The sequence below is a fragment of the Bos grunniens genome, chromosome 23 (genome assembly GCF_055505025.1).
Source record: "Bos grunniens cultivar Pamir isolate PY7600 chromosome 23, Bosgru_T2T1.0, whole genome shotgun sequence".
NCBI lineage: Eukaryota > Metazoa > Chordata > Mammalia > Artiodactyla > Bovidae > Bos > Bos grunniens.
In genome coordinates this window covers 52,180,935-52,203,581 of record NC_141187.1, presented here as the reverse complement: position 1 = coordinate 52,203,581, position 22,647 = coordinate 52,180,935, and the positions used below count along the sequence as shown (strand labels likewise).

The window sequence follows — 22,647 nt, the reverse complement described above, 5'->3', positions numbered from 1 at the left end:
GCTCCAGGCTGCTGGGAGACCCGGCGCGTGCGCACTCCCCGGGCAGTCATATGCACTCACCATGGCGGCAGCGCTAGGCAGTCGGGCCGCGCGGCGGATGAGGCACCTCCTCTCAGCGCTGAAGCCCGGCATCCAAATCCCCCGGGCCGGACCCGCGGCCGCGTTCGGGTAATGGCGCCGCTCCCCTCCAGGGGCCCCCATATCCTCGTCCGCGCGCTCGGGGCGGCGGGAAGGGGGCAGGGGCCAGCGGCCGGGCCGGGGCCGTGAGTGGTCGCCGCCTGACCGACCCCTTGCCCGTCAAGCCGTGACCTGGGCGCGGCCGAGGGGGCGCTGCGCTCGGCCTCGGTGGGGCGTCCGTGAGGACTGAGGCCAGGGAGGAGGCGCTCTTGAACCCCGGACCCTGGCTCCAGGCCAGCCTGCGGTGTCCGCGCCGCGTCAGGTCATGGAGCCGCGGGCTGGACCTCGAGCTGGGACGTGCGGGAGACCCACCCGGGGGACCGGAAGATGCGGGTTCCTGGGCCCGGCTCCCCGAGGGGTGCAGGCCGTGGAGACGCCCGAGAGTCTGCCTTTCTCTCCTCTTACCACCCCCACATACCTTGAGAGTAAACAGCTCCTGGATTAACCTCTGACCCCCAGTCCCAAAGTGGGCGCCCCTGGTCCCAGGTGATGGTGGCCTGTCATGGGGCGCGCGCGGGGTGGTCGCTGCTCACTGCCGGCGGGTCAGTTCCGCTCTTGACGAGGAAGGTGTCTGCGCACAAGCTCGGCGGGTACCTGGCCTTCAGAGCTTCACTGTACTTGATGGGGAAAAGTCCATTCCGAAGGCGTAAGGAGAGGTCTGACTAGCTTTATGCTTTCATACTCTGATTCATTGGGTCTTGAGTTTAGGATTTGATGTTGTTACCATTTTATATCTATTAGATTTTCAAAACTGTTTTCATACAGATGGTAAAATAATGTCAGTGTCTGCAGCCTCTGTAAGTCCACTGAAAAATGCCCATCTATCCCGTTTCCTGTTTACAGAAAGGGATTGAAATGATATTACTGTGATTGCACCAGTATCTGTTACTGTTGGTTAGTGGTTGCAAGAAGGCCTCATCCACTTAGCAATGCAGATCATTCGCCCTAAAATATCCCTGGGAAACAGGTTTCTCTGGATTTTGAACCGCCATTTTGTAAATGCAGTTGAAATTGATCTGACCAAGGAAATGGCAACCCACTCCAGTATTCTTGCCTGGAGAATCCCATGGACGGAGAAGCCTGGTAGGCTGCAGTCCATGGGGTTGCAAAGAGTCAGGACTGAGCCGCTTCACTTTGACTTTCACTGTGATGGGCCAAACAAGCAGGGTGTTGATTAATCCTGAAACAAGAGTGCAGCTTGTGTAAGTAGATGAGAGCACTCCTGTAAGACATGGCTTCAGAACCACGGGTGCCCTGACCCACAATTGAGTTGTGTTCCAGAAGCTCCTCTGTACGTCTGCCGTCTTCCACCCCAAGCCTTTTCTACCTGCAGTTGTATGTTATGTGCAGTTACAGTATTAATAACTTAGGAAGCATAACAGCCCACCTGAAGACAGATGTTTTCCGGTTCAATCTGGGGATGCTCTGCCTGAGGGGAAGAGACGCACCTGCCCCTGCCTCTGTCCAGCAGTCAGGGTGAGTGCTGGCCTGGTGTCCAGCCCTGAAGGGGACTCTATTTGGCAGTGCGGTTACAGAAAAAGCATGTACACAATCGAGTTATATAACCTCTCTGGGCCTCACGCCTTGCGGATTGTCCTAAGGATTTGAGACAGTGAATTTTAAAGGCCTGGGCAGTCAGTCATGCCCAGCTCTTTGCGACCCCGTGGACTGCAGCCCGCGAGGCTCCTCTGTCCTTAGGATTCCCCAGGCAAGAATACTGGAGTGGGTTGCCATTTCCTGCTCCAGGAAATCTTCCCAACCCGGGGAGCAAACCTGCGTCTCTTTCATCTCCTCCATTGGCAGGCCGATTCTTTACCTCTGTGCCACCTGGGAAGCCCCCATACTAGGTAATTAGCAGTTAAAATTAATAATACAAATATGAATATTTAGATAATAATACAATGTATGAAAGATGTAAAAATAAGTCATCAAAATTCATGTTTATGCAAGCCAGTACTTTGATGTTGCTAATACTTCATTGGAAAAGGTCAGTTTTCATTCCAATCCCAAAGAAAAGCAATGCCAAAGAATGCTCAAACTACCGCACAATTGCACTCATCTCACACGCTAGTAAAGTAATGCTCAAAATTCTCCAAGCCAGGCTTCAGCAATACGTGAACTGTGAACTTCCAGATGTTCAAGCTGGCTTTAGAAAAGGCAGAGGAACCAGAGATCAAATTGCCAACATCCGCTGGATCATCGAAAAAGTAAGAGAGTTCCAGAAAAACATCTATTTCTGCTTTATTGACTATGCTAAAGCCTTTGTGTGGATCACAATAAACTCTGGAAAATTCTGAAAGAGATGGGAATACCAGACCATCTGACCTGCCTCTTGAGAAATTTGTATGCAGGTCAGGAAGCAACAGTTAGAACTGGACATGGAACAATAGACTGGTTCCAAATAGGAAAAGGAGTAGGTCAAAGCTGTATATTGTCACCCTGCTTATTTAACTTCTGTGCAGAGTACATCATGAGAAATGCTGGGCTGGAGGAAGCACAAGCTGGAATCAAGATTGCCGGGAGAAATATCAATAACCTCAGATATGCAGATGATACCACCCTTGTGGCAGAAAGTGAAGAGGAACTAAAAAGCCTCTTGATGAAAGTGAAAGAGGAGAGTGAAAAAGTTGGCTTAAAGCTCAACATTTAGAAAACGAAGATCATGGCATCTGGTCCCATCACTTCATGGGAAATAGATGGGGAAGCAGTGGAAACAGTGTCAGACTTTATTTTTTTGGGCTCCAAAATCACTGCAGATGGTGACTGCAGCCATGAAATTAAAAGATGCTTACTCCTTGGAAGAAAAGTTAGGACCAACCTAGATAGCATATTGAAAAGCAGAGACGTTACTTTGCCAACAAAGGTCCATCTAGTCAAGGCTATGGTTTTTCCAGTGGTCATGTATGGATGTGAGAGTTGGACTGTGAAGAAGGCTGAGCACCGAAGAATTGATGCTTTTGAACTGTGGTGTTGGAGAAGACTCTTGAGAGTCCCTTGGACTGCAAGGAGATCCAACCAGTCCATTCTGAAGGAGATCAGCCCTGGGATTTCTTTGGAAGGAATGATGCTAAAGCTGAAACTCCAGTACTTTGGCCATCTCACGTGAAGAGTTGACTCATTGGAAAAGACTGATGCTGGGAGGGATTGGGGGCAGGAGGAGAAGGGGACGACAGAGGATGAGATATGAGATGGCTGGATGGCATCACTGACTCGATGGACATGAGTCTGAGTGAACTCCGGGAGTTGGTGATGGACAGGGAGGCCTGACGTGCTGCAATTCATGGGGTTGCAAAGAGTCGGACACGACTGAGCGACTGGACTGAACTGGACGGACTGATGCAGCCTTTACGGAGAAGGCAATGGCACCCCACTCCAGTGCTCTTGCCTGGAAAATCCCATGGACGGAGGAGCCTGGTAAGCTGCAGTCTATGGGGTTGCTAAGAGTCGGACACGACTGAGCAACTGAACTGAACTGAACTGAATGCTTCATTGTAGCTAACAATCCTTTTAGAAAAAAATATACAACCCATGGCTGATTCATGTCAATGTATGGCAAAAAACACTACAATATTGTAATTAGCCTCCAATTAAAATAATTTTAAAAAATAAGTAGAAAAAAATATACAAAAGGAATAGCTGAACATACAAGGTACAGAGAATATGTTGGACTTTCAAAATGAGGATGTATCTGATGAGGTGGCTCCCGTTTTTATTTCTGAGCCGAGTGTGACATTCAGGTGCTCGCTTCGACTTTGCAAATTGCAAGCAGGGTGACTGGGGCCCGTTACCTAAACTCTTAACTCTCAGCTTCCTCGCTGGTAAAATTAGGCAAAGTCTAATGTGCATCATCAGAGGACATCATGTAGTTTAGTAATTAACCTGACCAGTTGGTTCTCCTGTAGTCGTCTGCCCCACACGGCTCTCTTCGTGCCGGCCCTGTGGTCGTCTCTCCCTCACGGGGGGTTGCTGCTCTGTTGGTCCTGCCGCCCAGCCCTCGCCGCTCACACACAGACTTGTCCGTCCAGCCTCCCAGAAGGAGAGACAGGACAGACATAATACATGGCTTCCCAGACTGTGTTTAAAAAGGAGGCTCAATTTTTCTCTCCTCCAAAATGAATTCAGTATAACCTTTCTTATCCTTGGTTGTCTATTGGATTCTCTTGGGGAATTTAAAAAATGCAGATACCTTGATCCCATCCCAGAGATGTTCATTTAGTGCATCCTGGGCATCTGGAGATTTAAAGGTTTGCCAGAAGATTAAAGTTAAGCTTGGGACCCCCGCTCCCCACCCCGGGTATCATGGGGGGAGGAAGTGTCTCATATACAAGGGGGCTGAGTGGGCAGGTGTGTTAGGGTGTGGAAAGTGTGAACCTGTGTCTGCTGTGTGCACCCCAGGGTCTCCTGTCTCTGCAGCTTCTGTCAGAATATCAGTAGTTGGCAGACTGGTCTTCTCTGCCAATCCCTAGGCAACATGGGGCGCCCAGCACAAAGTAGGGGTTCCGGATGTACATGAATGGGCGAATAATACAGCAGTGTTTCAGAAAGCACGCGCCAGGGCTCTACCCCAGAGTGACCGGTGGGTCTCCCGGGGTTGTCCTGGGCCGCTGTATCTTTAACTCCTCAGGTGATTCTAATGAACACCCCTGCTTAAGAACACCTAGGTTAGAGAAACAAGAGGAGGGAGAAAGTGGTGGAGGAGTAAAGCCCAAGGGAAGGAGGTTCATTTTTGTTCTTTTAAGTTTTCTAACTTTTTCTGGGGCCTGACTGCCATCCAAGAGCCCTTTGATATGCTGGAGGGAGAATGCAACACTCATTTCAAGTGTACTGATGTGGAAAGTTATTCAATAAATATTTTCTAAAAGGAAACTTTTCTTACATTTAAGTTGATTTGCTATTGTCCAGTTTTCTGTCCTGTTTCTCCAGCCTGGAGATGGAGGCAAGGTTCTGGGAGCCTCCGATGCCCTGGGGCCCGGCTGCTGTGACAAGGGCAGGGCCCAGCAGTGAGTGACAAAGCCCCAGGCGTGCTCCCTGCCCTGACCGCCCAGCCGCACACCCATCGCCCTCTAGCCTGACCTTTGCTCCTCTGTGCCCACACTCTTGCCGGCCTGACCTCACCTGCCTTGCTCCACGTGTGTCCCTGACTCCTGGGCCCTGAGCACACCAGTTCTAGAAGCACGCTCCCTACCCCATTTTCTCTCCAGCATTTTGCCCATCTTAGAAGTTCATCTCAAAAGCCACTTCTCCACCCTTCCCCAGCTGCCTCTCTCCAACACCCACAGGGCCTCTCATACTCTGAAGCCACCTTCAAAGTCCTCTGCCTTAGCAACCCTCCCCTGACACTGAGCGCCCATCCGCCCTTGTCTAGACCTGGTTTTATCTCCGTGTGCTTAGGCATTGGGGAATCTACGTGGATAGGGCAAAACACAGGGAAGTGAGAGGCTTTTGGCAGCGGAGACGTCAGGCAGACCACGAAAGGGAAGTCATGTGAGCCGGGCCCCAGGAGGCTCCCAGGCCTGAGAGCCCGCAACCCCGGGTGGTGAAAGCCCTGGGGCTCAGAGATCGCGAGAGATGGCGGGGCCACGTCATATGTGACACCTTCCCTGTGCAGAATGCCGTTACAAGACATCCTTCACGCTGCAAGGCAGGGGCCCTGGAGAACCTTGCGGGCTCAACGAGTAGCAGGAGCAGTCCCTGAGCTGAGCAAGCACCGAGTGTCTGTCTGGGGAGCAGCCTCGTTCCTGTGCTGGATAGGAGTCTGACCGCTTCTCTCCCATCACGACCCTCCCCTCCCTGAGGGTGTGCAGTTGCTGCTCTGCAGATGGCCGGGGGCAAAGGAAATGTCAATAAACTGTTGTTTCCCAAGATGACTCGGAGTAGAGTGTTACTCGATTTTATCTGGTTCTGGAGCTGTCCAAGGAGCAGGATGTTAATAATGAGTAACAGCAGGGTCCGTGAGACTCAACGCAGCTCAAGGGTCCTGTGACATTTCTGTGGATCGTGAGCCTGTAGTTGGTCAGTCTCACTACCACCCAGGTCTGTGTGCTCTTTGACTCACTGCGCCTGGCAGCATCTGTCCTGGTGTGCCTTCATGGCCCTCCCGCGTGTCACCGGCCATCTGGGGAGCTGCTGGGAGGCTCTTAGAGCCTGAGGCGGGGCCATGTGTGCGCTGTTCCTGGGTGCCCCGGTGCAGTGGTCCTGGAGCTTCTGGGACAGTCACCGAGGGGGTTGTCCTGCGCAGAGCCCCCAGGACGACACATGGTTAGATGGTGCAGCGTGGCGGTTTTGGGTCAGGGAAGGGGGCGGGGTGCGGGACTCTAGACACGGACCGGCTACTTAACAGTCAGTGCAGAGACATCTCAGCATCTTACAGACCGGTCTGGCCACATCCGAGCAGACAGGCATTCTTGACCAGGGCAGCTGCCTAGAGAACAGAGAGGCCAGAAGGTCAGCCCGTGGACCCCAAGACCAGCGTCACCCTTGGGATCACTGCCTGTGCAGCTGAGGATCCGGGTGGCTCCTCTGGACCTGCCGGGGCCTCGAGGGGCTCGAGGCTCTGTGCCAGCGTCCCGCCCACCTCACCTCCCACGGCGGGGGCCCTGCCTCCAGCTGCGGGGCTGTGGGCCCGTTGATGTCAGCAGGCCTGTCAGCACTCCCGTGGGTGGGCCTGGAGTTGGTGCTGCAGTGACCCGCCCTTTCTGGGTTTGGGAAACTGAAGCGCAGAGCCGGATGACCAGGGGGCGGGGAGGGTGCTGGGGCTGGCTGGCGTGCAGGCTCAGTCGCCCTCTGGGCTCGGGGCTTCTCTCTTGCAGCTCCTCCGTGACCTCCGCCAAGGCGGCGGTGAATGGCGTCCACCTGCACTACCTGCGGACCGGAGGCGGAGAGCACGCCGTCCTGCTGCTCCCGGGGATGCTAGGTGCGCAGGTTTCCGTGGCGTGCCCGGCACGCTGTCCTCTGAGCTCGGCCCCCAGTCCCAGATGCCCAGGCTTGATACGCAGCCTTGGTGCTTTGCTGAGATGCTTTCTGTAATATTTGCCGCAATCAACTTTAGGTGGTCCAGAAAGCTACCTTTCTTGTAAAGTTTCACTTACTTCTGGCTGTGCTGGGTCTTCATTGCTGGGCTTTTCTCTAATGCAGTGAGCAGTGGCTACTCTCCAGTTGCGGTGCTTGGGCTTCTCGTTGTGGCCGCTTCTCTCGTTGCAGAGCACAGGCTGGGGTTGTGGTTCACAAGCTTAGCTGCTCCACAGCATGTGGGATCTTTCTGGCTCAGGGATCGAACCCGTGTCTTCTGCATTAGCAGGTAGACTTTACCACTGAGCCACCAGGGAAGCCCTGAAGTACCTTTCTACTTTATGCAATTTTCATTCCTTTAAATACCCACTTCTCTCCATGGAAGTCCAACACTGTAGTTTCCTGCAGCCTGAAAGTGAGAGTTGCTCAGTCATGTCTGACTCTGTGAGACCCCATAGACTCCAGGCCAGAGTACTGGAGTGAGAAGCCTTTCCCTTCTCCAGGGGAATCTTCCCAATCCAGGGATCAAACCCAGGTCTTCCGCATCGCAGGTGGATTTTTTACCAGCTGAGCCACCAGGGAAGCCCCTTCCTGCAGCCTGGGGACGACAAGTCAAGGAAGGGGAGGGAAGGCAGGCAGGGGGAGGGAGGCAGTGAGTAGGCGACCAGCTGGCCCGGTTTGCCTGGGATTGAGGGGTTCCGGGATGTGAGGCGGCTTCTGCTACAAGTGGGACTGATCTCCCTGCTGTGCGTGACTGTGTTCAGTTACTGCTAAGTCGCTTCAGTCGTGTCCGACTCTGTGCGACCCCATAGACGGCAGCCCACCAGGCTCCCCTGGGATTCTCCAGGCAAGAACACGAGTGGGTTGCCATTTCCTTCTGCAATGCATGAAAGTGAAAAGTCAAAGTGAAGTCGCTCAGTCGTGTCCGACTCCTAGCGACCCCGTAGACTGCAGCCCACCAGGCTCCTCCATCCATGGGATTTTCCAGGCAAGAGCACTGGAGTGGGGTGCCATTGCCTTCTCTGGTGTGTTTAGTTAAGGTAAGAGCAAAGAACAAAGCTGGGCTTTCACAGCCTTTCTGAAGGTCAGAATTAGTTTGGTGTGAACAGAGCGTGGTAAAGCTAGATGGATCACCATCGCCTCCTGCAGGTAAGAAGTTTAGGTGTAGAAAGTTCAGGAGTAGAGTTTCCAGTGATCCCAGAGCATCTCAAATTTGATTTTAAGGTAAGGTTTCTGTTACTGTTTTCGGAGAAGGCAATGGCACCCCACTCCAGTACTCTTGCCTGGAAAATCCTATGGACAGAGGAGCCTGATGGCCTGCAGTCCATGGGGTCGCGAAGAGTCAGACACGACTGGGCGACTTTACTTTCACTTTTCATGCATTGGTGAAGGAGATGGCAACCCACGCCAGTGTTCTTGCTTGGAGAATCCCAGGGACAGGGGAGCCTGGTAGGCTGCCATCGATGGGGTCGCACAGAGTCGGACACGACTGAAGCAACTTAGCAGCAGGGTTACTGTTTTATTTTTTATTTAGTTAAGTGATCCCATCATATACTTATTTCCTTATGATTTGCCTCTTAATCCTAAAAGTAAAGTGGCAATGTTCTTCAGTTACACGCTGGTTCCAGCTGACGCAGCCTCAGCTGATTGTTGCAGCTATTGAGGCATCAGTGTCCAGTGTTTAGTATCTTTCCGTCGAGCTAGTGTAATAGAGGAGGACCTTTCCTCCAGTGGGTGATCCCGAGCTAAAGCGATGCAGTTTGCCAGCGTAGATGGCCATTGGTTCAATATTGCTGTCATTATCCTGTATGAAAAGCTTTTAGCAATTTTAATTTTTGCTTGTGTAAAACATTAACCTGATTCAAAAATCAAGCAGCAAGTTTCTCCCCTGAACTGCTGTGTCCCCCAGCACCAGTTCCCCTCCCAACGGGCAGCCGGTGTTGATGTGTTTCCTTCTGAGGTATCATATACTGGTAACTACTCTTTAAAGTAATTTTTTAAGGTTTTAGTGTTCTTTGCCCTGGTCTTCAGATGTGTGCCAGAAAGTGTGTGTCTTGTTTCTGAAAGTGGTGTTGAGCTCCACTGCTGCCTTTTCCCACCTTCTGCCCCTCCTGCAGGGCGGTTCCCTGGAAGTCCCTCCAGTTCAGGGATCATGAGAGCAGCCTCAGATGTCAGAGCAGTAGGCTTGCACTGAAATCCATTTTGTTCTTGGCTTGGGTTTTCTGGACGGCTTACCTGGTGTTGAGAAGGTACATTCTGTCAGGGAGAGTGACAGTCCTTGACGATGTTAAATGATCCTGCAGTGTCTTCAAAGACATTTTCTAATCATCACCAGTTTGTGAAGCAAGGTGTGGCCAGAGTTGTGAGTCCTTAGAAACCAAGTAGAGCTTAGAAATGAGATGCTGACCTGCCCCTGGACTGGGCTCCTTGGGAGTCTGGCCTTCACACCGTGTGGACCTCACCGGGCAATGCTGCCTGCCAGTCAGGTCCACCACCAGCTTGAGAACACAGTTCTACTTGCCAATACTCACATACTGTTGTCGTGAAACACACTGATTTATCCCCTCCGTGTCCTGCCCTCCATCATTTCCGAGTTTTAGTTTAATTTTCTGGTTTCTAGTTATGACCAGAAAATAAAATCTCCAGGGCTATTCTCGTTAGCTTTGTAAAAAACGTCTGGGATTTTAGAATTTGGCTTTGAATAATTTGGATCAAATCTCATTAATGTGTCTACAGATACTATTAAGATCTCTCTCATTTGTAACAGTCATTTTAAAAAAGAAAAAATAACCCAGAAGTACGTTGTTTCAGGAGGTTTATTTCTAGGCAGTTTCATGAGTCCTTTTTTTTTTTTAAATAGGACAGTTAAACTGAAAAGATATCAAGCGTGCTGGATTATTAATGATACAGGACCAAGGGGAGAAGTGCGTCGTCCTCCGAGTAGCCGCTCGGGGGAGGCGGGAGCAGGTCTGAGCTCCCGCGGGAGAGGAAGCCCCGGGTTCTCTCTCTGCCAGTCTGCTTTGCTGGTTATAGATTTGCTGCTAATTTGACTAGAAACCAGTTACATTGTCCCCCTGTTTCTTTTTGCTGTAGTGTGTTTGAAGCAGTGACAGCATTTCTTGGAGTGTAACCGGATGACCACTTTTATTGATAGGCAGTGGAGAGACAGATTTTGGACCTCAGATTGAGAACCTGAATAAGAAGCTCTTCACGGTGGTTGCCTGGGACCCCCGAGGATACGGACACTCCCGCCCACCCGATCGGGATTTCCCAGTGGACTTCTTTGAGCGAGACGCAAAAGATGCCATTGATTTGATGAAGGTGGGTCTCGGGGAAGAATCAGGAGGAAGGAGGCTGGGCGTCTTCGTTTATTTTGTTTCTGTGTGTGGTTTCTTCAAGGCTGACTCCTGTAGACATTCAAAGGGTTCAAAGAGATACTAAGAGGAAAGTTTTTAGAGCTACTGCTCCCATGGCTTTGAGGCTCTTCTTTTCTGGGCAGTCTTATTAAATATGTAAATAGACAGTTTGTATTGATGGCATCCTTCTATACCTAATGGTTTTCCAGCTTACTGTTTCATTGGAGTTTATCAGATAGATACTTCTATGTTAATAAATACAGATATCCTTCAGTTTATAATAGGCACTTGGTATCCATTCCATTGTGTGGACACACTGTGTCCTAATTCCCGTCTTCTGATGGGAGATACTTTATTTCTAAGCTGCTGCTCTGTGTGTGTGTGTGTGTGTGTGTGTGTGTGTGTGTGTGTGTGATCATACAGGAAGTGCAGGGAGCACCCGTGCGTGGACACTGTGGCCCGTATTCGCTGCTGTAAATGGTCCTGGTGGGGCCTTTGTGGCCTGCCCTGGTGCGTGTGTGTGAATTCCGTGCACATTTAGGAGATGACTTGCTGTGTGATGGAAGATACAGGGTGGAGCCAGAGTATTCCCCACAGGAGTCACACCAGTTTACAGTTGGGTCAACAGATGTCTCGGACTGATACTTGTTAATTTACTTTCCCAGTCATTCAGTTTTTAACTGCTCAGGAGCATCTCAGGTGTAACCTCTGTCCATGTACCCCATCAAGCGCATTCTTGGAGCCTGGCCAACTCACCCAAAGGTTCAGCAGCACCCCCCACCCTCACCGCTGTGTCTCCTCTGTCCCAGGCTTCCTCCTGGGGCCGGTTCTTCCCAAAGCTGCAGTAGTGACTTCACCGGATGCAGTGGCTCCAGCCCTCCAGCAGCTCTCAGGAGGCCCTCTCTGATCTGCAGACTTGCCCGCAGCGTCTTCACTCAGGCCTGTGTGGACGCACACGTTGTCACGACCAAGTGGAGCTGACTTCCGCTGTGTCCTTTTCCGGGAGATGCGCACCCTGAAGACGTAGCGCCCTCCCGACTCAGAACAGCACTGGATGCTGTATGCGTGCTTAGGCGTCTGTGACAGCGGTCTTCTCACCACAGCAGGCCGAGAGGAGACGTTCATGTCACAGATCGTGGGCTCCGGGGTGTCTCTCTGACGACCAGCGGACACGCCACAGCTGTCTCGACCCCAGGCGTTATCCATCTCGGGTTCTCCCCACAGCTAGGAAGCTGTGTCGACCCCGGGCATTATCGATCTCGGGTTCTCTAGGAGCCCTCACCGTGCTGTTTTGCTGTGTTTGCCACAGACACTGAAGTTTAAGAAGGTCTCTTTGCTGGGGTGGAGCGACGGGGGGATAACAGCCCTCATCGCAGCCGCACGGTACCCCTCGTATGTCAGCAAGATGGTGATCTGGGGGGCCAACGCCTACGTGACTGAGCAGGACACAGAGATTTACCAGGGTAGGTCCCTCCGCCCCGCCCTGCTTAGACATGTGTTGACAGGTCATGGAGAGATGAAGGGTTCTCAGCAAAGTCCTGCACTTTAACTAGTCTGCGTTTTAAAGTTTCCTATTTCCAGAAGTGACACTCAGGAAAATACATCAGTATTTACATTTCCTGCTGTGCTAGTGACCTTCTGGGAAGGAGGGGGGTTGACATGAAGTGTAAGTTGCAGCCTCAGGTACCCTGAGTGTGGAAGGGAACAGTGTACTCCAGTGGGAAACCTTAGTTTTGATGAAGAACTCTTGTGCTGTTCACACTTTCTAAGGTTGTCCTTCAGGCTTATCTGTGAGGACTTTTAGAGACACAGAGCAGGGGCTGCAGATGCAGCCCACCAGCCCGGCCACCGCCTGTCTGTGTCCGGCTGAGGCTCCAATGCAGGCAGCCGGCACTGTGGGTGCCAGGGACCGGCTGGGGTCCCTGCCCAGGCCCTGTGCAGGCGGCTGGTTCGCCCACCAGGCCCCCGGTCAGGACATCCGGCTCCCAGCTTGGGAGCTGCTAGGCCCCCAGCAGCCAAACCTGCCCGGGGACTCCAGCCCCGCCCATGGCTGCCCCTCCTCTTCCGAACCATTTCCCCAGTTTGTCAGAGTTTAACAAAACACAAAAAACCCTCCTTGGCCGGGATCTCCTCACTGAGTGGGTGTCCACCACTTACTTTTGCTCCTCCTCCTCCTCCTCCCCCAGCCTCCTCCCTCTCCCCTCTCCTTCCCCCTCCTCCCCCTCCCCTCCCCTCCCCTCCCCTCCCCTCCCCTCCTCTCCCCTCCCCCTCCTCTTCCCTCCTCCCCAACCCTTTCAGGGACTGATTGAACTTTGTAGACTGAGTCTCCACTTCCCTGTTTTTGTTCATCTCCATCTCACCGTTGCTGTGTGTAGGGCTCTGCATTTTCTTCCAATTTTCTAGTTGTTTCACTAGCTTTATAAAGATTCTGATTGTTTTGTGGTTTTTTGATTCAGTTCAGTTCAGTTCAGTAGCTCAGTCATGTCTGACTCTTTGCAACCCCATGAACTGCAGCATGCCAGGCCTCCCTGTCTGTTACCAACTCCCGGAGCCCACCCAAACCCATGTCCATTGAGTCAGTGATGCCATCCAACCATCTCATCCTCTGTCATCCCCTTCTCCTCCTGCCCTCAATCTTTCCCAGCATCAGGGTCTTTTCCAATGAGTCAGCTCTTCACATCAGGTAGCCAAAATATTGGAGCTTCAGCTTCAGCATCAGTCCTACCAATGAACACCCAGGACCGATCTCCTTTAGGATGGACTGGTTGGATCTCCTTGCAGTCCAAGAGACTCTCAAGGCTCTTCTCCAACACCACAGTTCAAAAGCATCAATTCTTCAGTGCTCAGCTTTCTTCACAGTCCAACTCTCATCCATACATGACCACTGGAAAAACCAGAGCCTTGACTAGATGGTTTTTTGATTAGCAAGTAATTGCTTACCCTTAATCTGAAAACAAACAAAATAAATGGTGAGCATAAATTGAGAATGCTTTCCTTCAGAGCTGTCCACTTGCTGCCCCTGGGAACCACTGGATGGTGCCAGGTGAGGCCCAGTTTCATCCCCGGTTCAGCCGTGTCCACCCTCCCTCAGTGAATAGTCACCCTCCCTCGAGGCAGCCCTGCATTCGAGTGGTCACACCAGTCTGCTGTGTTTTCAGGGTTCCTGCCTTTTATGCGCACACACATACTCACTCATACTCGTTTTCATCAATTACTGCAGACTTCAGCCATGCAGCAGAAATTATATGTTATGAAAGAGCTCCTTGTTCATGGCAAGAGGGCCTGCAGCGGGTGTGGCCTGCTCCGTGGCCAAGGGCAGAGCCACTGGTCCCGCGCCGGCTGCCCGCTCTCCCCTCCCCGTCCCACACCGCCCGAGCTCCTCTCCTCGTCCTCCACCGCCCGCTCTCCCCTCCCCGTCCCCCACCACCGCCCGCTCTCCTCTCCCCTCCCTGTTCCCCACCACCGCCCGCTCTCCTCTCCCCTCCCGGTCCTCCACCACCCTATCTCCCCTCCTCGTCCTCCGCTGCCGCACGCGCTCCCCTCCCCGCTCCTCATCCTCCTCCTCCGCTCTCCTCTCTCCGTCCTCCTCCGCAGCCCTCTCTCCCGTCCTCATCCTCCTCCTCTCTCCGTCCTCCTCCGCAGCCCTCTCTCCCCTCCTCATCCTCCTCCTCTCTCCGTCCTCCTCCGCAGCCCTCTCTCCCCTCCTCATCCTCCTCCTCTCTCCGTCCTCCTCCGCAGCCCTCTCTCCCCTCCTCATCTTCCTCCTCTCTCCGTCCTCCTCCGCAGCCCTCTCTCCCCTCCTCATCCTCCTCCTCTCTCCGTCCTCCTCTGCAGCCCTCTCTCCCCTTCCCATCCTCCTCCTCCTCCATTCTTCCCTCGCCGCCCACTCTCCCCTCCCTGTCCCCCACCCGCGCTGCCCTCTCCGTCCTCCTGCACCACACACGCTCCTCCCTCCGGACCTCCTTCCGCCTCTACTTTTCAGGCTGCTTCTCTACATCTCCCCCTCCCATCCAAAGTCTCCTTACTTCCGCCCAGAGCAGTTCAGTGTCCTCAGCCTCTGGAGTCGTCCTCAGCCTCTGAAATCCACCCCAACGCACATCTGCAGGGTAGGGGAGCAGGAGGAGAACGGCAGGTGCTCTCTGCCGGGTCACCTGCCCCAGGCAGCAGTTCGAGCAGCCCACTCACCCCGAGCATGCTGGGCCCCCAGGTGCCCGGCCCAGTCCCGGTCACCACATGGGCCACGTGCGCCTGCCGTCCTGTCTTCAGGACGCGTCATGCAGATGGAGCTCTGTACCTGAGGGGCTCGGCGAGCACTGTGCACTGTCCTCAGGAGCAACAGACTCCACAGAGTCACTGTGTTGTAAAGAAAAATGGAAAAAGCGGGCTAAGGGATTGAATTTGCTTATCCATTCTGAAGCCATCATTTCCTTTCTGATCAGAGTCATCTGTGAGACAGCTTGTAGTTAGTAGTTACAATTTCTCCAGTGGCAGAACTTGGAGCAAATGATGTTTATGCATTTCTCAGTGTATGTAAATACAATTCAGAAAAACTCTGTTATAAGTAATCTCATTTTTACTCTGCTGACCCCAGTTAGAGAAGGAAATGGCAACCCACTCCAGTCCTCTTGCCTTGAGAATCCCAGGGACAGGGGAGCCTGGAGGGCTGCCGTCTATGAGGTCGCACAGAGTTGGACACGACTGAAGTGACTTAGCAGCAGCAGACCCCAGTTAGGGGAATACCGCTTCTGTCTTACACCTTTAATGGAAGCCATTACTTTAGATCTGATTTCGTTCCCTTGGTCAGAATCTGCTGGTGCCCAAGGGCCGCCGTGGAGGACAGAACACGGCGGGACCCTGACACAGCACTCAGCGTTCACCGTGGGTGCAGCAGCCGGTGGGGGTGGCGGTGCTGGGCAGTGACACGGGGGCTGGGTGGATGCAGCAGCTGGTGGGGGTGGCAGTGCTGGGCAGTGACTCGGGGTCTGGGTGGATGCAGAAGCCAGTGGGAGCGACGGTGCTGGGCAGTGACGCAGGGGCTGGGTGGATGCAGAAGCCAATGGGAGCGACGGTGCTGGGCAGTGGCGCGGGGCCTGGGGAAGGCCTGGCCGGCCGGGCGAAGCCTGGCGAGCCACATGGCGCTGGCCGCTCTGCTCTGTGGGCGACGATGGGTTTAGTCTCAGACCCATCCTTGCCCACACGTCTGTCTGTCTTCCAGGCATCCGGGATGTTTCTAAGTGGAGTGAGAAGACGAGAAAGCCTCTGGAAGCCCTCTATGGGTTCGACTACTTTGCCAGAACCTGTGAAAAGTGGGTGGATGGCATAGAGCAATTTAAGCATCTTCCAGACGGTAGGTCACACGAGCCACTTAACAGTCCCTTTGCTGGTTAGAGAGGCCGAGTGAGTTCCCCTGATGCTTGAGAATTCCTTGGGGATTGACACACTCGCCCACCATCCTTCCACACTGACGCGTGAGCAGAGGGTGATCGTGTACAAAGGCAAGTTCTTGTGCCGCACACCCTTCTGGCATCAGAGACAGACATGTGTACAGAGTTCACGTTGCTGAGTCTCTCGTAGCACGCTGGTCTTTTCCCCTTTGTCTCCAGAAGTCTCACATGCTCTTCTAACTCCAGGATGGTCACTCAGAAACAAACAGTGGCCACACAGACGTCCCCCTTTTCACGTCTAGAGGCATCAGCCCACTGCCGCCTCTCTTACCCGCCAGGAGAGGAGGGGTCTCTGTCACGACCCTCGGCCCCCGTGGAGTCAGGAAAGGAAAAGGGTATTCAGCCCTTTCCCGTCTTCAGAGCGACGTTGTGTCACTTCGGCCGTGACAGGTGTGTTCCAATAACAAGAACTGGCACCCTTGAGAGAAGCTCTGAATTAAAGTCTGTTCTTAGAGCTGTTTTCATTTGTAATCTCTCATTTTTCTAATTGCCAAAAGAATAGAGAGTAGGTGGGATCTGACCTTGAAACACATCAGTTACCAAACAGTTATGATTCAGGGCCCAGTTTTGTCTCCTCAGTAGTCATTTCCAGAATGAGTCATCTGTCAGAACTTTCATAATGAGAAGGACGTTTGGAAATGTTACTTTTTTGCTGTAAGTTCAAAACAAGTATATCCTGTTCAGACACGGTATCCACCCATAGGAACAGGGCCTTGAAATATGTTTCAGGAGGCTGGAAAGACAAGCCACAGACAGGAGTGACTGTTTCCCGAAGGACGGGGGTCCAGGGCTTGTGAGGTCTTCGTTCCCCGACCTGGGATGGGACTCCCCTGCAGTGGAGGCACGGAGTCCTAACCTCTGGGCCATCAGGGAAGTCCCTGCAAAAAACTCTAAAAACTGAACAGTAAGAAAACAGCCTCATTAAAATACAGACAGTGAGATCCCACTACCTCTTAGAACAGCCACACGGGAATTTTAGGGCAGTGAGAGCACTCTGTGTAGTATCATAGTGCCGTGTCTGTGTCATCCTGCGTTTGTCCAAACCCACAGCGTGAGAACCGCGGATGCAGGGTGGTGATGACGCGTCTGCTGTAACAGATGTCTGATGGGGGTGTTGGTGATGGGGAGGCGAGGAGACGGGGTGTGTGCCCGTGCCTGCCTTGCAATTCTGCTGTAAACCTGAAACTCTGAAAAATGAGGTCTACTGCAAAAGAGAAAGGGAGGGAGAAAGTGTCACGGAGAATCTGGCACCGCCTGAATCATCTTACGGCAAGGCTGTCAGTAAACGACCTCTCTCCCTGCAGGGCTGGTTCCATGCATTGAGGCCCTTGTCCAGTCCTCGGGGTTGTGGCCGCTCAGCGTAGTGTACGGACGCGTCGCGGGTTTGGCGTCAGACAGGCCCGGGTGTGTGCTCTGGCTTTGCCATGTGGCTGCTGTCCGAGTGGATTCAGGGAAACAGCAGGTCGGGACGCGGAGCCCGGCCTGTGCCTTGCTGCCCAGGAATGCGGTCGTCCCTCGGGGCAGGGCCTGTGGTCTCCCCAGGGCGGGCAGGGGGCAGGCAGGGTGGAAGGCAGCTTCCGTCCTGCTGAAACTGTGGCTTCGCTGTGAGGAGCACAGACTTGGAGGGCCGGCAGGGGCCCCTGTACTTCAAGGGAGAAGCTTTTCAGATGGCCCATGTAATATGAAGACTTGCAGGTTTTTTTGTTCAACTGCTGTTTTATATGAATTATGAATCTTAATCAGCCAGGACTCCTTGTTCACTAGTAGAGCTTAAAGGAAAAAGGCCAGGAGAGACACAGAAAAGGAAACCTGCAGACTGTCGGAGCTGGAAGCACTCAGGCCATCTGATCCAGGCCAGACGCTGGCGGGGCTGGGGGTCTGCCCCCCACCCCAGGAGGGCCTCAGGAGAACACTCTCGTGTCTTGCAGGGAGCATCTGTCGGGACCTGCTCCCCCTGGTCCAGTGCCCTACCTTAATCGTGCACGGCGAGAAGGACCCCCTGGTCCCACGTTTCCATGCAGACTTCTTACACAGACATGTGAGAGGGTCACGGTGAGTCCAGCTGCAGCCAGCGCTCTGCCCCAGGGCCCTGGGAGGCAAGCGGGAGGTGCTGCAGGAGGCAAAGGCTGAGGGCTGGGCTTTCAGGGTGTACCCCACCCCATTTGGGAAAGAGGGGCCCAGGTGCCCTGGGTTTTGGCAGCGGGATCAGGGGCTCCCGCCCTGGTGGCACCAACCCAAACAGCCATCTCTCCCTTGGGAGCTCTCACTGTAAAAGCACCGCCTGCCCAGCAAGTCTATAGAATCAAAACAAGGAAGCAGATCGCTGTCACTTGCCATCCACGTAAATACTTCCGTGATTAGCACTTTTGTGTGTTCCTCCTTTCCTAGTATTTTTTAACATAAATACAATCGTATTCTGTCTTCAACTTTGATTCCTGCCTTTTTCCTGCTTAAAATTATGTTGTACACTTTTCACGTTAAGCCTTAAACATATACACCTCAGAGAAGAACCTGTTGCTCAGAACCACAGGAGAGCAGGGTCTGCCCGCCGGCCCCGGGCACACTGGAGGGCCTGACGAGATGTGTCAGCAGAGCCTGGTCTTCAGCCTCATTCATGTCTGTGTGGAACAGAAGTTTATCGTTTAAATACTCAGGCTGACGTGAGAGGCAGCTTCTGCTGGTACTTATTCAGGATGAAAATTCCACGTTGAATAAACCTGATGTTTCCCTGATAACACAGTGAGGCACATTGTGAAGGAGAAAGTAAGGTCTGGCCAGGAGGTCGTGGCTCGCAATAAACTCCCAGGGAGCCCTGACCTGTTGAGAGCCTGAGTATTCACCCCAGAGATGCTGTCATTACCCGGGACATCTTTGGAATTGTATAGAATTCTTTTGAAATTGGCCTCATTCTAAGTGACCTAAGAACATCCTTCTCCTCCCCGACGTGAGCCACTTCCAGTGCCCACTGTAGGCCAGCCCGCCTGGACCGCCCCTGAGCTCGGAGTAGACTCAGACACGGTCCCTCCACTTCCTAATTGTGCTCTTTATTCCACAAGAGATTTTAACAAACAGATTTCTTGGACAGTTTATAAATGTGGGAAACATGCTTCTTATTCTGCAATAAAATATCACTAGTATAAACTTGTATAATTTCTGTTTCCAAACAGCATTTCATATTTCAGAAGGCACCTTATTTTACTACAATATCTAATTGTACTTTACAGCAAAATCATGGGAAAAAATTCTGTCCCTATTTTACAGATGGGGTAAAATCAAGGCTGAGACACGTTAAGTCATCTTCCAAGGTTGCATAGCTAGTAAATGACAAGTCCTGGATCTTTTTTTTTTCCTCGTAATACAGTGCGTCCCTCCCCCAACACAGCTGCCTCTCATACTCTTATTTTAATATGGTGATGAGAGGCCTGAATCACCTACTTTCTGACCTGGTTAAGTGTCTTCTCTCTTCAGAAATGACAAGTTTTTGCACATTGACGCTCATGATAAATGACATGTGTTCTCTTAGAGAGCCAGGTTCAATAAAAGTCTGCAAGAAAGTTTAATTTAGGAATTCTGTTCCAGACCCATCTCCTAGCAACTGAATACATCAATATGGGAGAAAAATATTCCCTTACCGTTCAGATGTTAATGGTTTCAGTACATTCGTTTATGGAAGGTCGTTTTCTCAGAGTAGGATTCTTTGGAACAGTTGAGTCAAGAGGAAAGTGTGCTGCGATGATTGTCTGAAACTGGCCGGCATATTACGCTCGCGCCCTTCCTCTGCCGGGAGAGCCCTGTAGGTTGGCCAAGAAGCTAAAAACAGTGGTTAATTTTGGACCCACAGAAGGAACGTTGATTCCTTGAGCATCAAGGTCCTCCTCCAACTGTGCTCACAGGCCTTCTGACGCCTAGGGAGCCACTTAAGTGCAGGGTGCTTCCCATGAACTTGGGGCTTCATTTCCTTGCCAGAAATAATTAAAGACACAGGCTGGCCCCTCAAAGATTTTACCTGCAAATAGATATCAGGTATGAAACAAATGCCTTTGTCTCCTAGAGCTGCTCCCAGAAACAGTCGTGTGTATTTCTGTATCCGTTTCCCAGGTGGGCCCAGTGGAGTCTGCCATCCCTCCCTGCTATCTTCTTGCGGGATGAAGGGGGGCATATGCACACACCTGAGACGGACAGGGACTCAGGACAGAGTAGCCGCCTCTGCGGATGGGACGCTGGTGTGGCCGTCAGTGGTCAGGGCCCGAGACAGCCGCGGGGAGCGCGGCGGTCAGTCAGCGGCGCCCTCGGGCCTGCTGGTGGTCTTTGCTGAGACCGAGCTCTCTACCTGGGGAGCACAGACCGCACCGCGCCTGAGTGGACAGGATTCGTAGCTGGTGTCGGTGCTTCCTGCTTGGGGATCTCCACAAAGCACGGAAGAGGGCTGGCCCCCTCAAAGCAGGGCTCCGCGTCAAGGTCTAGCTCGGTCCACGCTGGGAGGCCCGGGGCGGCTCAGTGCCCCCTTGCCTGCCGGCATCCTCGGTAGCTGGCTCTTTCTGTCCCTTGAGGACAGAAGCCGTGAGCGTCCTGCGAGCCCCGTCCCTCTAGAGGGCCACTCGCCCTTCTCTTCTGAGCAGCACTGGCCTTGACTGGGGAAGGCCTAGGCTACTGCTGACAGCATTACTAACCTTCCCCAGGGGCTCAGAAAGATACCAACCACAGATCCTCCTCTGTCAAGCCGGTGATCTTGACAGCCTGGATACCCCCTCACCCCCCTGCCCCACATGGTCAGTTGCCAGAGACCCGGCATCACCCAGGGACAGGTCTGTTCCAAGCTTCCCCCTTGCCCGTTCACCAAGGTCCTGGAGCTCCCAGCCCCCTGCTGTGGAAAGCAGAGAAGCAGGCGATGTGGTGACTGGCATTCTGCCTGAATACAGTCCTTTTAACATCAGTGACAGTGGACAGAGCAAGTCAGGCCTGCACGTGTGTCCTGGAACCTTTGTTTAAAACTCCATGTCTGCACTGTTATAGGCAGTAATGCAGTTTAGAACTCAGAGAAGCCTGCCTTTATTAAAGAAATTGCAGACCATCCACATCTGATGAGCCCCGTTGAAAGGAAGCGCCTCCCGAGGGGGGCGGCGTGTCCTGAGGGCCGCAGATCCGGGCGGGGCCGGCACCCCCAGCCTCAGGGAGGCACTGCCCGGCCGTGTGCAGACTTACCCAGTCCTCCAGCACCCAGGGCAGCCTGGGGGCTTCAGCAGCAGGCGGCGGCGCCTTCTGACGGGTTTTCCCACTACGCAGATACTCCAGGAAGCTCCAGTCCAGTGGATTCTGGACACTTCGTATTTTTACCATCTTTCCAATCCTCTCTTAAAACCAGTCTTACTAAAATGCTTTTTCCCTTAGGTACCCACCAGGTTGCACGTCCTCCTCTCAGTCAGGTTTCCAGTCAAACCACTCCTTACCTGGTTCAGCTCCCAGTGCAGCGGAGCACTCCTTGGCTGTTGCGGCAGCCTCGGGCTCTCGCTCCCGAGTCTCTGTTCTGGGGCCACCCCTTAAGATGGACTCACCCTTTCTCCTGATGGAGGTCGCAGGGGACAGAAAACAGGGCGGTTGCCCAGTGAGGTTTCCGTGAGACGTCAGGGAGGGGGCGGGTTTTCTGACGATGCGCCACTAACCATCCGTCCGCCTTTCCCTCAGGTTACACCTGATGCCGGAAGGCAAGCACAACCTGCACTTACGCTTCGCAGACGAATTCAACAAGTTGGCGGAAGGCTTCCTCCAGTGACGTGTCCCAGGACATGTGGACTGGTGAGGCCTGGGCCCGCGGGCCAGCCCTCTGCTCACCTGCCTGCCAGGCTCCCTGTGCCTCCCCACAGACTGCTCCTAATGCAGTGCCGCTGAGGACAGCACCCTCTCTCACAGCTGCAGAGCTCGAACCTGACCTTTCGTACTGGGAGTGTCTTCCATCGCTTTATATACATTCCTGTCGTGATTTACTTCACTCTCGGGTTAGGCACACGTAGTGCTCACGACTGCTGCTCTTACGGTGAGCTGAATGTACGTGCTGCCTTCTGTTGGAGGGGTGCAGGCGTGCACTGGCCTCTGGAGTCATCACATTGTCCACAGAGAGGTGGGGAAGCTGAAAGCAGCCCCCGCCCAGGGCCCTGGATTCCATGTGCTCACGGGGCTGCTGGGATCACGCAAACCCGGGAAGAAGGCCAGCGTGGTGCCCTGCTGTCTCCCTACACACTCCTGGCTGCTAGTCCCTGAATGCTTTGGGCCAGTGGAGATAAATTTGCTTGCTTGCCCCTCTCCCTGGTGTCTCAGATGGTTAAGAATTCACCTGCAATGCAGGAGAGACCCAAGTTAAATCTCTGGTTTGGGAAGATCCCCTGGAGAAGGGAATGGCAACCTACTCCAGTATTCTTGCCTGGGAAATCCTGAGAACAGAGGAGCCTGGTGGGCTACAGTCTGTGGAGTCACAGACAGTCAGACATGACTGAGTGACTTATAACACTTTCAGTACTTGCCTCTCTCTACTAAAACAGCAGAAAGGCTATTAATTAAAAATATGAAAATAAAAATCCTATTAACAGTTACTAAACCCAGAAACATACTTGGAAAGGAACCATTCAGTGAAAGAATAAAAATTATTTGCAATAAAGAGAGACCACAGG

At 53.0% G+C, this 22,647-nt stretch overlaps 1 protein-coding gene and 1 long non-coding RNA gene across 5 annotated transcripts; both read left to right on the top strand.

Annotated features, from left to right (window-relative positions):
• Positions 1–40: 40 nt before the first annotated feature.
• BPHL (biphenyl hydrolase like) lies at positions 41–22,640 on the top strand. Of its 4 annotated transcripts, none has more exons than XR_015152607.1 (7): positions 41–168; positions 6,987–7,090; positions 10,340–10,506; positions 11,851–12,004; positions 15,757–16,375; positions 17,914–18,037; positions 21,668–22,640. XR_015152607.1 is itself a non-coding variant. In XM_086370443.1 (7 exons), the coding sequence occupies exons 1-7, from the start codon at positions 62–64 to the stop codon at positions 21,753–21,755; spliced, it is 876 nt and encodes a 291-aa protein (XP_086226569.1). In that variant the 5' UTR covers positions 41–61; the 3' UTR covers positions 21,756–22,640. The 4 variants fall into 4 exon arrangements, 3 of the variants coding, with proteins under 3 accessions (XP_086226569.1, XP_086226570.1, XP_086226571.1); XM_086370443.1 differs by having other exon boundaries at positions 15,757–15,888; XM_086370444.1 differs by lacking the exon at positions 6,987–7,090 and having other exon boundaries at positions 15,757–15,888.
• On the top strand, positions 5,100–6,044 carry LOC147347845 (uncharacterized). Its single transcript, XR_015152610.1, has 2 exons — positions 5,100–5,177; positions 5,786–6,044. It is a non-coding gene; the product is annotated as an uncharacterized LOC147347845 (long non-coding RNA).
• Positions 22,641–22,647: the final 7 nt, after the last annotated feature.